Genomic DNA, 15,461 nt, shown 5'->3' on the forward strand with positions numbered 1-15,461 from the left:
CCGCCGGCTGTGCATTTTCGGAAGCGTGCGAAAAGCAACCCTACCCAACAGCGCTGCTCATGCGACCGTTAATCGTTCGCCTGTATCCAGCCTCCATCACCTACGGTGCCGCGTTAGATGGCATTTCTGGGCCACAATTCGGTCCTGACGCGTGAGTGCGCGCGCTGGATCGAAACCTAAAGAGTTGTGCACAGTGCGCGGAAAGACAGGTGGCACTGTCAGCCCGACGCGCCCTGGCAAAGACAATAGTGATATTCAAGCTCTTATCAGGCCTACACGCGAGTGCGCAGACTATCAATGGCACTGGTGTACTGGTCGGTGGCACGCAGACAGCGATCGTCCAGAGCGATAGCAGGTATGTAAGTCACATGCACATTGATTACCGCAGTTTGAGGTAAGGTAGCGCGTCCATTGCCTTATATGCCTCCATGTCGATCTAGGATCAGGCACGACGTGCCCGTACACCGAAAGACTCCCACTACGCCTTCCTGAGCCGGCTGCGTCTCGACCAAGGTCGCGACCCCGCGAAGTCATGGGCAACCCTATGCTTATCTCTAGTCCTTCCGCGGTTCAAGGGCCAGTGCTAAGTGCCGCCTGGCTGGTCGGTCGCAGTCTGCTGGAATCACAAACGATGCGCGCACATATAATACTTAGCAGCACAAATGACACTCAGCACGATGGATCCTGCCAAGGTCGGAACGACAGATATACCAGCGGAATTTCTTCGAGATGTCTGAGCATGGTAGGTTCCCGGTCCGAAGCTTGGCGTACCACGATTCAGCTCGAGTACCTTAGATCATGGGCGGAACACCTATGCCCTTGCAGATTTCTTCTCTCATGGCTTGGAGTCTTCCCTCTTCACCATCATCACGAACGAAGCTGACATAGCAAGATTCCTGATCATCGATAACGGTACATCTCAACACATATCCCAACATCATGCCGGAACCTCTGACAGGGATCTGCGTTGTCGTAGGCCTGACTCTTTCGCTGACATACGGCGCCACTGTTCACGCAATGGAGAAAACGATGGAGGATACAGCAAGCCGCTACGAGCAGAAATGCCTTCGCAATTTGGCAGCTCGGACGAAACATAATGAGCACCTCATGGATGTTGAGTCCTTCTCACAACCAACAACGTCGACGCCGTCGAAGCCTTTCTCAGGCCGCACCAGAGAGCCCTCCTGGTTCAGGAAATTGTGGGGAAGGAGAACCAAGGCGAAGCCGCCCATCGTCCCGAAGTCAGTCTCACCAAGCGTGATCGACGATGAAGGCAGCAGCAGCAGCAGCAGCGATGATAATAACGACGACGACGACAGCTCTTCTTATGACTCGACCGATAATTTTGACGCCCCAATTGCTCCTTTGTTCTTGCAGATGTCCCGCGCACGCGTGGCTCGTCAGCGCAGCAGTCAGATGCGTGTGAAACTCGAAGAAAGATACCGACAGGAGCAGTATGCGAGGGACGCAGAGCGTCGGCAAGCGGCTGTCGAAGCCTGGCTACATCAAGCTGCTAAGGACGACAAAAGGGCTGTCCGCCGATCCGCAAACCGTGTCCACTTCGCGAAACACGTCCAGTATATAGACTGAACCTTGGGCTTTGGCAGGACTCTACCAAGACTCAGAACGACAGTTTGATGCATCAAGCGCAAAGCAGTCAAAGGAACATTGATAGCGAATCTTACTTGGGAATGAACTCGGTCAGCCACTGCATCGGGCGACGCTGACGAACGGCGACGACAGCACTCCGTCGAGAAGGCCTGAATGGTCGACCGCCAATCTCGACCTGAAGGGGAGATATACACGGGGATAAGGAGACGGCTGGCACAACTGGCAACGCTTGAAGTAACAAACTAGCTCCTCTCGATTACATTGCCACGAAAAATGATATAGATGTCTTAATTTTGGAAAATGCCCTCGTGACTGCCATTCGCAGAAATCAAAGCAGATACTTCTTGAACCACTCCACCGCCTGCTGCAACGCCGCTTCCCGCCCTTGCTCATCCGCCTTGACTCCTTCCCTCGCCCTGACACAGAAGCCATGATGCGCGCCCTCATGGACCCTCAACTCCCACACCTTTCCACCCTCCCCACTGCTCCCATACTTTCCCCTCAACGCCGCCTCTGCTTCCTCCGACACCTTCTTATCAAACATAAAATCAATGTCCGCCACAGCAACACTGTACGGCACCCCGCTCCCCACCGCCTCAACCACATCCCTCGGACTGTTCAATTTGGACGGATGGCCCGTAAACGCCGCATCCACCAACCTCCTCTCCGCCCCATCCAGACCCAAATATTTCTCTTTACACAAAACCGTCGCCCCAAACCCACCCCAACAAAACCCTGCGACTCCCAACTTCGCCTCCTCCCCCATGCCATCCCTGAGTGCCCTCGCGAACGCCACCACCCTTGGATACGCGCGATCCGGCATCCCCAGCAGAAACTGCGGCGCCATCGGCAAAAGTCTCACCGCACACACAACCTTCCACCACCAGCTCACAGGCTCAGTGCCATAAAAGACCTCGAACAAGGGCATCCAGGACGGATCGACGCCGCCCCACATGACGATGTCTGGGAAGACGACCGTGCAGCCGGTAGCGCCGGCATAGGCGTCGCAGAGGAGGGCGTTGTTGGGGAGTTTGTGGGAGAAGAAGTCGGGCAGGTAGAGGATTACACTACCGCTAGGATGCGGGTCGGTTGGCGTGGCGGTGTACGTGCGACAGCCGTAGAGGTGGGAGTAGGTGCCTCGAGGCGTTGCGGTTTGGGGCGTGCCGGTGAAGCAGGCGGCGCAGGACATGGTGGTGGTCAGGGATCCGCTCGTGCTGTACTGCTTGTGCAGGCGTTTACTGGAGAGGGGACCAGCGTTGCAGCTGGATCTTCAAGCATTTTCAAGCAGGAAGAGAGTCTTCATATAGACGATCACGGCATCAGCACCAGGACCCCTCTCTCGTCACACAGCACCTCCAGTGCTTCTAATAGCAACGCGCCATCCTACAGGTCACGTCTTACCTACGTAGCTGACCACCTCTCACAGGCCACTCACCATCGTCTATGACGGCCGGCCACGCCTGCATCTACAAAGATTATAACTCGTAGCTTGAACCATAAAGTGAGGTTAGCCCGACTTCCGCTCTCCACGGCGCCGAGAATGGCGCAATTGTTCCCATTCGCCGGACACGAAGATTTTCGCGGGTCGCTAACCTGCTTGGGAACAGCGTCAGTAGTACTTCAGACACCCACATGGTGTCTTGCTGTTGATGACGGATTCGCACACCTTGCGAATCATATCGAGGGCACAATCAGTGGTGAGAGAAGAAGCGAAGTGCGCATAGAAGCAGGCTTCGAGTGTCGGACGGTCAGGCCGCGCCAGAGGGAGAGGCAGATAGGCGTCATCATGGTAAGTCATGGCGCTCTTGTTTTACCCAGTGGACGCGTGAATCAGGCATACGGTATCAAGTGAGGACAAGTCAGGATGGCGGCAGGAAAGCACCGGATGGACAGTCAGAACGAAGCGCCAACAGATTTCTACCAACCTAGGTCCACGCAGACGCCGCCGACTTCACTTCCTTCACCACAAAGTCCGCTGCCTACGCCCACGTCCACGAGTCCCTCGCCTCTCTCGTCGTAGACCAACGAAACTGGGTCGCTGCAACTGCCAACGCGGCATCTCTCCTCTGGCATCTCTATCACTCCCTTCCGGCCCCAACATCATCCGTCAACTGGGCTGGATTCTACACGCTAAACAAGACCCCACCAACCAAGACAAGCGCTGGTTCAGATGGGTCAGATGCAAAGGAATTAATCCTCGGCCCGTTCCAAGGCAAAGTCGCCTGCCAGACAATCAAGTTCGGCACCGGCGTCTGCGGAACAGCGGCACAGGACAAGAAGACTGTATTGGTGAAGGACGTGGAGGAGTTTCCCGGTCACATTGCCTGTGATGGCGATAGCAAAAGCGAGATTGTCGTCCCGGTTCTCGTCGACGGCCGAGTAGTCGCAGTAATCGATATTGATTGTGCAGAGGTTGGCGGCTTCGATGAGGATGACAAGGAGGGTCTCGAAAGGCTGGCAGAGCTACTTGCGAAGAGTTGTGACTGGTGAAGCAGGTTTGAAATTGGACTCGGTGTTGTGAGCCATTTGGGTATCATCATTTCTGCATATTGCATCTTCGGAGTCCTCCTGGACAGTATCGTCTAGCATCTCATTTCAATGGCCGAATGTCCTTGTTGAGCCTCGCCAAAGATCACGAAGCCCGCCCTGGGCTTATGCTGTGGGCATGAGCCGATGCTGCGCTGCTATGCTCTTCTCCCTCCTTGATTGCTGAATCTTTTTCCTGAGATCCTCTTTCGGCATGATGGCCATAGCAAATCACATCACTCGGGATACCCTGAGGCGGGCTCTGGCTGACTGTTTTGTTGCTCTGCGGGAAGGCTCGCTGGAGCCACATCACATCTGCATCTTGCTCCGTCTGTGAAGTTGCGACCGGCTCTCGAACTCTTGATGATCTTGCCGACGGTCTCCTCCAGCTCGTCCCAGTCATCAGTGGCCACCTTCGCGATCTCAACGCCGAAATAGTTCTGAATCTCCATCAACAACTCCCAGTCTTTCTTGCTGCTGATGAAAGTGACTGCCACTCCGACACGTCCAAAACGTCCAGTCCGACCGATACGGTGCAAGTAGGTCTGAGCATCGGCTTCGAATTGGCCCCTACCCAAGAAGCGCGATGGAACGTCGTAGTTGATGACCATAGATACCGACTGGACGTCGATGCCTCGAGCCAGGACGTTGGTGGTGATAAGAACCTTGGCCTGACCCATGCGGAAGGCATCGATGATGGCGTCACGCGTAGAACCGTCGTATCCACCGGTGAGCGAAACGACCTTGTGCCCTTCTGCGGTCATGCGCTGCTCAATTTGTTGGGCACTCTCTCTCGTCTTGACGAAGATGATGGAGGATCCGATGGTGAGCAAGCCATAGAAGCGGACGAGTACATCGTATTTGGCGGCTTCGTCGTCGCAGTCCAGGTAGATCTGCTTGATGCCTTCCACTGTAAGCTCCTCGTGCTTCAGAGTCATCTGGTTGGCGCCAGGAGCAAACTTTTCGGCGTAGCTAACGACATTGTCGGGGAATGTGGCAGAGAATAGGACAATCTGGCATTCTTTGGGCAGAAAGCTAGAGTTCGTTAGAAGTGACTCTACTCCCATAGGGGAAGACTTACCGCTTGACACGTATGCATTGGTCTCCCAAGCCTTGTTGATCGAGCATATTATCGGCCTCGTCGAGGACCAGAACCTTGATTTGTCGCGCATCCATGATACGCTTTCCGATAATGTCCATAACGGTTCCCGGAGTGCCTACGACAATCGAGGCCTCACACTTGCGATTGCGATCCTTGACATCTGTCGGAATGGCGGCTTCTACGACGAGACCCTCGATATATGTGCCCATGAGTTTGAAGACGCCCTGGATCTGTCTCGCAAGTTCTCTGCTTGGAGCCAGTACTAAGGCTTGTGGAGTCTTCTGGAGCTGGGGTGTGCTGAGATCGATGCGGTGGAGAATGTTGAGAACGAAGGCGGCCGTCTTGCCTGTGCCTGACTGCGACTGACCGATGAGATTCGTGGCAGGATTGAGCAGTAGCAGCGGCAGCGTCTTCTCTTGGACTTTTGAAGGCTTGCGGAAGTTCATAGCAGCGACTCCTTTGAGGATCTCAGGACTCCTGAGGTAGTAATTAGCATGGTGTTGGGTGAGTATGGTGGTCTGCCTACAATCCTAGCTGCTCGAATGTGGTAGCGGAGAAAAGAGGGTTGTTCGGGTCGGCTTGCATGTCGGCCAACTTGATTTGGACATTGTATTCGGGCTCATGAAGACCAGACCCGCCGAAGGGTGCACTGGCGCCATCTGTCTGGTCGGTAGGGGCGTCTTCAGCGGCTTTGTCTCTGCTGTCGGGTGCTGGAAGCACGTCTGAGGACGGCGCATCGAGTGGTGAGTTGACCTCGTCAGCCCAAGAGCGACTTGAAGGCTCGGCTTTTGAGATGCGATCGGCGAGGGAGCCACCCGGGGCGTCCTCTGTCGACATGGTGTGCACCGTTGGCCGACGAGGGGTAAGGTGTTTTGGAAGCTGGACTTTCCGAGTCAGGTGGTAAAGTCGTGGCAAGAGCGAGTGACGGTACTAGAGTGCTCCCGAGATATTGAAAGAAATGAGAAGAACAGGATATGGTGGTAGGTGCGAATAATGGCCAGGGCGGGCGCTGTAGGAATTATTTGGATATTTACTGTTTGTCCTCTCCAAAAAATTGCCCGCAATGCAGTGAATGGCCGTGGCGGGGCTCTAGGCACCGACCGGCCTAAACTGTTCGGGGGTTAGTGGCTTCGGCGCTGAAAGGACACCCGTGGCGGCTAAAATGCGGGGGACCTCCCGGTGACCAAGACTCTGAATGGGCAGTGCAACCCAATATTCCTTAGCAAAGACTGTCCTGCCCTCGTCAGTTCTCCAACGTTGCGCGTCCCTGACTACTACGAGTTGGTGACAATCGAAGAGACCAGTAAGCCAATGAAGGCCTTCCTGAGGCCCGATATGGGCGCATAAGCACCCTCACACCATGGTCCCGGCCGTTCACGTCTCCCACCTCCACCACAATGGCCCAGGTCGCAGCAGTGAGCTTCGGCGCCACGATCAAAGATGGCTACAAACCGGTGGACAACTGGGTTGCCAACGGAATTTCATGGCTTGCCGAGATTAAGGAATTCTACGAGGAGCGAGCAGCCATCGAGAAGGAGTACAGCACGAAGCTGACAGCGCTGGCGAAGAAGTACTATGACAAGAAGAACAAGCGGTCCAGCAACTTGACCGTTGGAGACAACCCGGCCATGACGCCTGGCTCTCTCGAATCCGCATCTCTGACGACGTGGACGACACAGCTGTCGACGCTTGAGGCGCGAGCGAACGAGCACCAAAGGTTCGGAGGAGATTTGATTAGCCAGGTAGCGAATCCGTTAGCATACACGCAGCAAAGGCTGGAGGATCTACGGAAGAGCCACTCCGACTATCAGACGAAATTGATCAAAGAACGCGACTCGAGTTATGCGGAATTGAAGAGGCACAAGACCAAGTACGACAGTGCTTGTCAGGAAGTGGAAAGCAAAAGGAAGAAGACTGAGTCTTCCTTCGACTCGTCTAAGGGCAAGGCCCAGAATGCGTACAATCAGCAATTGATGGAGATGAACAACGTGAAGAACACCTACTTGATCGGCATCAATGTCACCAACAAGCTGAAGGAATGCTACTACCACCAGTATATTCCAGTGCTGTTGGACTCGCTACAGGACTTGAACGAAACAAGGGTGACCAAGCTCAACAACATCTGGTCCGTCGCTGCTGCTTTAGAGATGGCGACCATGAAGCGAAGTGCAGATCATGTTACTCACCTCGCCAACGAGATTCCACGAAACGACCCAAGTCTCGACTCTGGCATGTTCTGCCATCACAATACCGTCCAGTGGCAGGATCCGCCAGACTTTGTCTTCGAACCTTCGCCCGTGTGGCTCGACTCGGATGCAATGGCAGTGGACGACACGTCCAAGGTATTTCTTCGCAATATCTTGTCCAAATCAAAACCACTGGTTTCAACATTAAAGTCCGACTGTACCGCTAAGCAGCGGGAGCTAGACAATGTGAAGAAGGCCCGAGAGAACATCCGTGCCGGCAAAGACAAGCGAGATGAGTCGGACTGTCTGAGATCCCAGTTCTCTGTGCAGGAAGAGCTACATGCCCTGGAAAGGCAAAGACTAACCGCCGAAGTCGAAACAAGCACCATCACGTCAGTAGTAGCGATCTCAGCATGTATGGTAAAAGCCACCCATTCAAGTCAGAGACGTTTAAACTCCCCACAAATTGCGACTTCTGTGGCGATCGAATATGGGGCTTGTCCGCCAAAGGCTTCATCTGCACAGAATGTGGTTTCACCTGCCACAGCAAATGCCAGATGAAAGTGCCTGCAGACTGTCCTGGAGAGCAGACGAAAGAAGAGCGTAAGAAGCTCAAAGCCGAGCGACAGGCCGCCGCGAGCGCAGCAGTCGAGGCGCCACAACAACCAGCTACGACCAACGGGAGCATGCCTACCCTAACAAGGCAGGACACCATGAACAGTCTCGCCTCTGGCTATGCTGCTTCCGCAACGAGATCGGTGTCCGGAGCTGTGCCCCGATCTTCGACGTTGTCGACGAGCCAGACAGTCACCACACCCACGCAAGAGATCCAATCACCGTTATCCGCCACAGCAGCAGCCCCAGCAGCTGGAGGCACAAGACGCAACAGAGTCGTCGCGCCGCCACCAGCAGCCTACATGAGTGCGCCACCACCAGACGACGCGCCGTCGACCGGGTCAAGGCGAGGCCGCATGCTCTACGCCTATGAAAAGCGCGACGATGGCGAAGTCAGCATCGAGGAAGGCAAGGAGGTGATGATCCTCGAAGGTGACGGTGAGTCTATGTCCTTTTTTCCTTCCCTTCCCAGAGGCCTACCCGGTCACATCATACATAAACAGTGCTGACCACCTTGTCCCACCACAGACGGCGGCTGGACCCGCATACTTAGCCCGTCTGGAACCGAAGGCGTCGTCCCAACCGCCTACCTCGAAGAGCTCGCACCCGCCATCTCCTCGAACAACAACCACTCCCCGCGCCCCGCCTCCTCACGCTCTGAATCCACCGCCAGCCTCGCCTCCTTCTCCCAACAAAAGAAAAAGGGCCCCGCCGTGGCGCCCAGGCGCGGTGCCAAGAAGGTCAAGTACGTCGAGGCCATGTACGCATACAACGCGCAGAGTGAGCTAGAATTCGACATGGAGGAAGGCGAGCGCTTCATTCTCATCAGCATGGGAACTGGCGACGGGTGGGCAGATGTCGAGCGCGTCGGGGACGGAGGCGGCAGGGGAAGCGTGCCTGCTGCTTATATACAGGAGGTTTCGTAGTTGAGGCGTACCTCCCCACCCGGAGGAAAGTACCTGAGTGAACTGGCGGCAAGAAATCTATGGCTCGATGCGAGGGCGGCGAGTCATGAGAGGAACAAGATCTGACGCATGTCGTGTGCATAGCTATGCAATATGTTGAGCCCACGGCCTGCGCATATGGTCAAAACAAGCAGTCTCAGTGCAAATCGCGAACAAAGTCCGCCTGCGAGGGTATTTTAGAAGCACGTTCCAGAAGCACGGCTCACTGCAACGCCCTCGTCGTCTGGCTGAGCCATTATGGAAATTCAGAGAGCGGAAGTGTATCGCAACGAAAGGGCATCATTCCAGTAAAGACCGGTTGACAAGGAATATTTTCGCGTCTCTGACGGCAGGCACAATTACGGGCCGGTTGACACATTATCATCTATCCCCAGACCTGCTGGATGCCAAAGATCGCGATTTCCAAATTCTGTGGGTACTACGGACATAGTCCTGTACATGCGGCAAGTCTTATACACGTCATCGCTTTTCTGTACATGCAAATTAAGCTTGACAGAACTGATTGCGGTTGATCTGCCTGTTACCAAACCCATTATCGTCAGGTGTTCGACTATGCCATCCAAATGCTCCTCAACCCACCCTAGATGTCCAATGTGGCAAACAGTGGCGCCAGTTTCAGGTGTATCCTGACATCTGCTGCATCCCAACGCAGATCTCATCAACGCGCCGATCAAGGCGAGTTAGGACACTCCTAATCCAAGACACACTCTGCCAACATCGCAAGGAAACCATTCGCTCTTGCTCTGCATTTGCACTCCCCTTGTTCCCTCATCTTCTGATCCTGCTTCTCACTCAAATCGATCCACAACAGGACTATGCATCCCCAAACCGTTCATCCCGCGCTCAGCCGCCGGACTCCTTGGCGGATTGCTGCTCCCATACCCAGAGACCGCCCGCTCCTTCGCTGCTGCCCCAGTCGTCGGTTGCAAAGGCGCCGGCTTCCGCATACCCGAAGACTTCTTCTTTGGCGTCCTCATCTCTCCCGCCGGAGCGGTGGTTGAAGTCGGCGACCTCAGTGACGTTGCTGCAGCAGCAGCTGCGGCCGCGGCCATTTTTGTGGTATTGGTCGAAGCAGTCGTTGCGGAGGATTTGCCGCGTTTGTGATTGTCTTTCTCTTTGGCGGTCGACACTGCTTCTGTCGTTGCAGGAGATGCTGATATTCGCGGCGGACCCGACTTGCCCCACGTACCGGTCGCGCTACTACTGCTCTCTGCCGGCACCACAGGTACAGGCGGCACTTGCTCATCTGGATCAGCTTGTCCTCTGTCGGTTGCCACGGTTGACGCGAACGAGTTTCTGACAGTGTTGATCGTGGTTGGTTGCTCTCCCTCCCCATGTTTGACGCTCCACTTGCTCGGATCCGGCAGCTTTGGCAGGCTCGGTACTCGATTGCTGCTTCCTACACTCTTTCTCGAGGACGTCGTAGCAGAGCCGGGGAATAGCGCCTCCTCTAAAGTCGCAGGCACACGACTAATGATCTGTCGATACTCCCTCCCCTTAGCCGCCTGAGGACTGATGTCAGGCTTGTCACTACTAGAACCCGGCGCCGCCACCGGCCGCCACTGATGGGTGGATGTGTCGTTGAGCAAATCCGCGCCATTACCCCCACTATCGTACCCAGCTCCATTCGTGGCGCTGCTACTCACGCTTCTGCTCCCAAACACACCTCTCGCACCGCTGCTGGCGGAAGACATCAATCCTGAACCCAGACTCGGGCCGCGCGACATGCCCCATCGTGCTTTGCCGCCTCGCTTCGCCTTGGCCAGGATGATAGCATCGAAGAGCTGAATCCTCACGCGATCGTCTTCGCTCAGTGTGTCCTTGCTGACCTCCCTCTCACCAACAAACTCCATAAAACCTTGAGTACTGCCTAGCATGGTGATGTATTCGCCGTGGTCGCGCTCGAGAGAGCGTGTGAACGCGGGCAGATCAAATTTGGCAACCAGACTACTGCTACCCTTCAAGGCAGGTGGTTGCTGTGATACCTGGCGTCTGGAAGAGGCGCTTCCAGTCCCACTGCCATTGATGGACGCATTTGCTATCGGGACGAGATACTTCCTGTAAGTGTACAGAAGCGCAGCGAACATCCTCACGAAGCTAGCCCGGACCTGATCTGGGTAGAAGGCGGAAGGGCAGGGAACGGTGATCTGAGACGCGCAGCTGAAGCCACTGCCACCCGATCCTGCCGTAGCATGCACAACAAAGCCGCAGCCTTGACAACGAAAGAAAGTGCCAGGCTCGGCCTCTCGTCGCAGAGAACACAGGTCGACATGCCTTCAGTGGCAGGTCGGCGAAGCAGCATGTGCCCCTCGATCCATTGCGTGGTGGCGCTATTGCTGACGGGCGGAGGTTGGACGTGGAGATGGGGCATGATGGTGGAGGCGGCAAGAGTTGACTGAGCATAGGTTGAAGGCGCGTACGTCGAGGTAGGCGGGATCTGTTGTTGGTAGGGAGAAGGATAGTAATCTGCTGGCGAGATCGAAGTGGTTGAGGGTGATGCGTTGTGGCGGCTTGTTGGTGAGGCAGTGCTGCCGTTGAAAGGCTGCGAACCTCTCCGGCGCATGCCCATTGACGAAAATTGAGTGGATAGCCCAGACATGGATGGATTGCGCTTCGAGTGAGAATCAAAGTGGCCTGATCGTTTCTCGCGGAGCGATGTCTGAAGTGCATAGCCTGAGTCGTTGCGGGAGGTAGGTGTCAGAGGTGCTGGCGGAAAATTACTTGTGACAGGCGATGTTGAATCTGGATGTGAAGGTGGTTGGCGGCTAGCCGTGGACGCAGTGCGTGGCCGCTCGGTGGACTTCGCCCTCGTCGGGCCGTTGGCTAAGAATGCATTGAGAATAGGAGCTCGCCTTATGGTGTCTGCTGCCGCTTGTGGTCCAAACATCGTTGAAGAGAGGCTGACCAATTTGCTGAGATTCGTTGACTGCGCAATGCCCGTGAACACCGACGGATGGTCTGCCGCAAAGGAATTGTAGGGGTATGTCTCAATTGCGTATACTGGGGGACCTGGAGTGACGCCAAAACTATGGTGATGCGGCGCTGCGAGATGAAGCAGGGCCATCAGCTTCCGTCGTATCTGTTTAGGCAGTGCCGGCGGATGAGCAGTGCTCTGCAGCTCGTTTTTGTCGAGGTCGACAAGCACAAAGTCATCTTCTGGCAGCTCCCACTTTTCATAGCTGCGATCGATGCCACAAATGTATGGACACGGGGCTTCGAGCGCTTGTACTAGCCGACTCGGTAGCACAGGAATGTAGACACCCGCCCACTTGAACGGCCAGATCAACTCTAGCATGGCACGACTGACAAGTTGCAGCATAGAGGTGTGAGACGAAATCAGGATAATCCTCGACTCGGACAACACGTACTCTAGCAGTACGATGATGTTTGGAATCGTCAGCGCTCGGAAAAGAGGCCAAAGATCGGTCGTCCTTGCGCCAGGAAGTTCGTTGTGTGCTTCCTTCTTGGCGTAGAGGTGTAGTTCTCTTATCTTGAGATCGAGCTGAGTCTTGGACGTCGTAGGACGAGCAGCCAACGAACAGAGCACATGAACATATTGCTCCAATGGCTGCCACATGCCAATCCGAGGGGACGAAGCGGGCACCCTCAGAATGGATCCATCATGCATTGGCACTGCGACTGCACGTAGCCATTGTCGCAAGAAGGAGCTCATGCAAGGATCTTTGCCAAGAACCCCGTATGCTCGAGGTATCCATAGTCCAGTGCTATCATCGTCTGTCAAGCCATCGATCCTTGATGCGGCACCATGGCGCAGTGGTCGCAGCATATCTGCCATGACCGCAATTCTCTCTTCCACGGTACCGATCTCGTCCTCTAGGTCTTGTCTCGCGTCGCCTTCGACAGAGGGAAGTCTGGCGAGTAACTGTGATAGCTTCGCACGCTCCAATGCGAGTCTTTCCGCGAGCGACGCCGCCATTTCTCGCTCGGCTTCGGTCATGTTTGCACGTCGCCATTCTTCGCATCGTTGCTCTAGCTCGTCGGCAGTCTCACGCTTGAGCGGGATGTATACGATTATACACACTGCTGGAATTTTGGTGTTGTCTCCGGCGGTCATGGAGAATTCATGCCATGTTGAGTGCGGTCGACTATCTGAAGAAACAATACTTATATCATTTGGGAACGCGAACATAGGGAGATACTCTGGCATCCGGTCCCGTTTCGACATCTCATCAGCCATGCTTGAACGTGGGTATCTGTCGAGCAGCACGGGTTCGAATTTTCGGCGCAAAGGGTGCTGCTCTGGCGAGGAACGAAGTGCTTCGGGGCTGGGCACAACAGAATTGTAGCTACTGATTCGTTTGGTGGTTCGTGTTGACATCCGATGCGCCATTGATGGCTGTCGTTTCGAGCTCGACAAGTCTTTCACCGACAAATGTCTCCGCACGCTACCAAGATGACGACTCAGACCATTTGGAACTGGTTCCACATCCTGTGAGACTATCTTCTGCGTGCGTGGTCTCGACCTTGACGCCCGTGACTTGGCCTTGTTGGTAGTGGCGTTGTTGCTGAAGTTCAGGTCGAGGAAGAACGACTCTCGGTCATTCGTAAATTTCTGCATGGCATTTTCGAAGTCCAGATCGCTGATCACAGTGGACATCCGCTTGTCGCTGTTGCCGCCGCCATTGGTGATCGAAGTCGTGGCGGCCTTTATGGTCATGCTGCTGCTGCGGCTGTGCGTTGTGCCATTCTCTAGTGACTGAATGGAACTTCGGGCTTCTCCAGACAAGTCAGACAATCGTTGATACGAGTCTTTCCGCTTATGTCCGTGGCCATTAGTCCGGGGAGACTGCAGCGGCGATGATGTTGCAGCCAATTCCGCAACAACATCTTCTTGTATGGGCGCTTCGGCAGAGAGATCAGAACCAACGCCAAGAGCCTCGGGACCTTCGTAGGACCACCGGTGCGGCTTATAGGCGTCAAGAAGTTGCTGGCTGTCCACGCCAGCAATCCAGAAATAATCAGCTAATGGCGGATTTGAGGTGTCGATTGCTCGCGATTTCTCTGCTGGCGCCATGAGCGGCTGAAAGATGGATTATTTAGAAGTCCAAAAATTGCAGTGATTTCATATTTAATGAAGCATGGCTTAATGCAAGGATGCTCAAACAGAATGAGGATCGCTTTGTTCTCCCATATTCTGCGGAATCTGCCAGATCAAGCGCACAGACTCTAGACGACCCGATAGTCTGGTCGATGTAATGCCTCGCGGCACTGTGCTTGGCGGTAAGAAGGCAGAATGGTCTTTAGGAGCTCGGATTCCGGGCAGGGGTCCTCGTGCTGGGGTTTGTAGAGCTGAGATGCGCTGGATGTCGAAGAGTTTTGATAGGGTTGAACGCTCGATGGTAGGGCTGTGAAAGTTACAACAGCAAAATCCCACGACGAGTGTTCGTGATGGTGTCGTCGTCAGTCGAGGCTTATTCGAAATGGCGATGTGTCGGGACGTACGAATAAGAGTCGTGGAGTGAAGTTTCTTAGATCTGTGCAAGCGTGGTGGCAGCTACAAGGTTCGTGTGGACCAGGTTCGCTATCATTGAGATAGACTCCTGTTCCAGAGTCTCAGCTTCAAAGCGATGTGGGGAAGGCATCTACCTTTTTGACGTGAAAGATTTGTCTTTGAGGGCGCAACAATTCTTCCAGCTGCTGGCAGCGAGGGTGTAGAGCTAAGTCAGTCGCGTCCAATTCCGTCTTTCCATTGATGCGGATCGCTATCGCAATAAGCCATGCAAGTCGACTTTCTCGTGCCATGAAGGACATTGAACAATGTGCCAGGGCCGACGGCTCAAACACTTGCATGATAAGCCTGCATAAAATCGTAAAGTCTCCCCTCTGCCGTGGATCTAGCGGCTTGTTGAGGGGTTCAAATTCGGAGCCATAGAGACTGATTTGGGACAGCGGAGAAATGCAACAAGCCTGAATTAATTTACGATTCGATGAGATCTGATTCTAGGATGGTGTAACTGAGCAGTCGCATCAAGTGCAGGTGCGGGTTCCTGCAGCGTAGTGCGAGGTGTCAAAAGGCTACACAACACATCGCGCTTTCCGCGGGCTCGACATACCACTGGGAAGGCAACTAGTTGTCTGTGGTGAATGAGGGAAGCCTCCACCTTCTACCTTACCAGGGGTAAGCACGGATTCATATTCCGGGGGCTGCCACATGGCATTTGTATACCTAGTCATATACTCACCCTTACAGAGAATTGCATAGCGCTCTTCAGTCCAGAATCACGCTGTTCCGGTTGGAGTTCAGAGTCATTGCATACATATTGGCTCGGGAGGGCAGCGTCTGAAGGTGTAATGTTGTCTGAGTCGGCACAATGGTCGACCCGATTCAGTGAGGTTGAGGTAAGCTGTGCGAGTGCGACGAGGCCACCCTTCGTATGGAATCCGAGGATGCAATCGCTGCGAAACAACTACATATAGGAGATGGTCGCACATTTG

At 54.7% G+C, this 15,461-nt stretch overlaps 5 protein-coding genes across 5 annotated transcripts; 2 read left to right on the forward strand and 3 right to left on the reverse strand.

Annotated features, from left to right (window-relative positions):
- Window positions 1-1,939: 1,939 nt before the first annotated feature.
- On the reverse strand, window positions 1,940-2,800 carry AB675_6705 (uncharacterized protein; the record flags this gene model as incomplete). Its single annotated transcript, XM_018147014.1, has 1 exon — window positions 1,940-2,800. One exon carries the CDS (start codon window positions 2,798-2,800, stop codon window positions 1,940-1,942), a length of 861 nt encoding a protein of 286 aa, XP_018003610.1.
- A 675-nt stretch (window positions 2,801-3,475) lies between these two features.
- AB675_6706 (Free methionine-R-sulfoxide) lies at window positions 3,476-4,101 on the forward strand (the record flags this gene model as incomplete). Its single annotated transcript, XM_018147015.1, has 2 exons — window positions 3,476-3,503; window positions 3,551-4,101. 2 exons carry the CDS (start codon window positions 3,476-3,478, stop codon window positions 4,099-4,101), a joined length of 579 nt encoding a protein of 192 aa, XP_018003564.1.
- Window positions 4,102-4,373: 272 nt separating this feature from the next.
- AB675_6707 (ATP-dependent RNA helicase DBP5) lies at window positions 4,374-6,076 on the reverse strand (the record flags this gene model as incomplete). The annotated part of the gene is made up of 3 exons (XM_018147016.1): window positions 4,374-5,172; window positions 5,219-5,716; window positions 5,766-6,076. 3 exons carry the CDS (start codon window positions 6,074-6,076, stop codon window positions 4,374-4,376), a joined length of 1,608 nt encoding a protein of 535 aa, XP_018003574.1.
- A 560-nt stretch (window positions 6,077-6,636) lies between these two features.
- On the forward strand, window positions 6,637-8,966 carry AB675_6708 (Protein BZZ1; the record flags this gene model as incomplete). The annotated part of the gene is made up of 3 exons (XM_018147017.1): window positions 6,637-7,742; window positions 7,799-8,478; window positions 8,569-8,966. 3 exons carry the CDS (start codon window positions 6,637-6,639, stop codon window positions 8,964-8,966), a joined length of 2,184 nt encoding a protein of 727 aa, XP_018003166.1.
- An 827-nt stretch (window positions 8,967-9,793) lies between these two features.
- On the reverse strand, window positions 9,794-14,040 carry AB675_6709 (DENN domain-containing protein; the record flags this gene model as incomplete). The annotated part of the gene is made up of 2 exons (XM_018147018.1): window positions 9,794-11,063; window positions 11,114-14,040. 2 exons carry the CDS (start codon window positions 14,038-14,040, stop codon window positions 9,794-9,796), a joined length of 4,197 nt encoding a protein of 1,398 aa, XP_018003247.1.
- Between the last annotated feature and the right edge of the window lie 1,421 nt (window positions 14,041-15,461).

The sequence above is a fragment of the Cyphellophora attinorum genome (genome assembly GCF_001299255.1).
Source record: "Cyphellophora attinorum strain CBS 131958 chromosome Unknown Contig5, whole genome shotgun sequence".
Classification (NCBI taxonomy): domain Eukaryota; kingdom Fungi; phylum Ascomycota; class Eurotiomycetes; order Chaetothyriales; family Cyphellophoraceae; genus Cyphellophora; species Cyphellophora attinorum.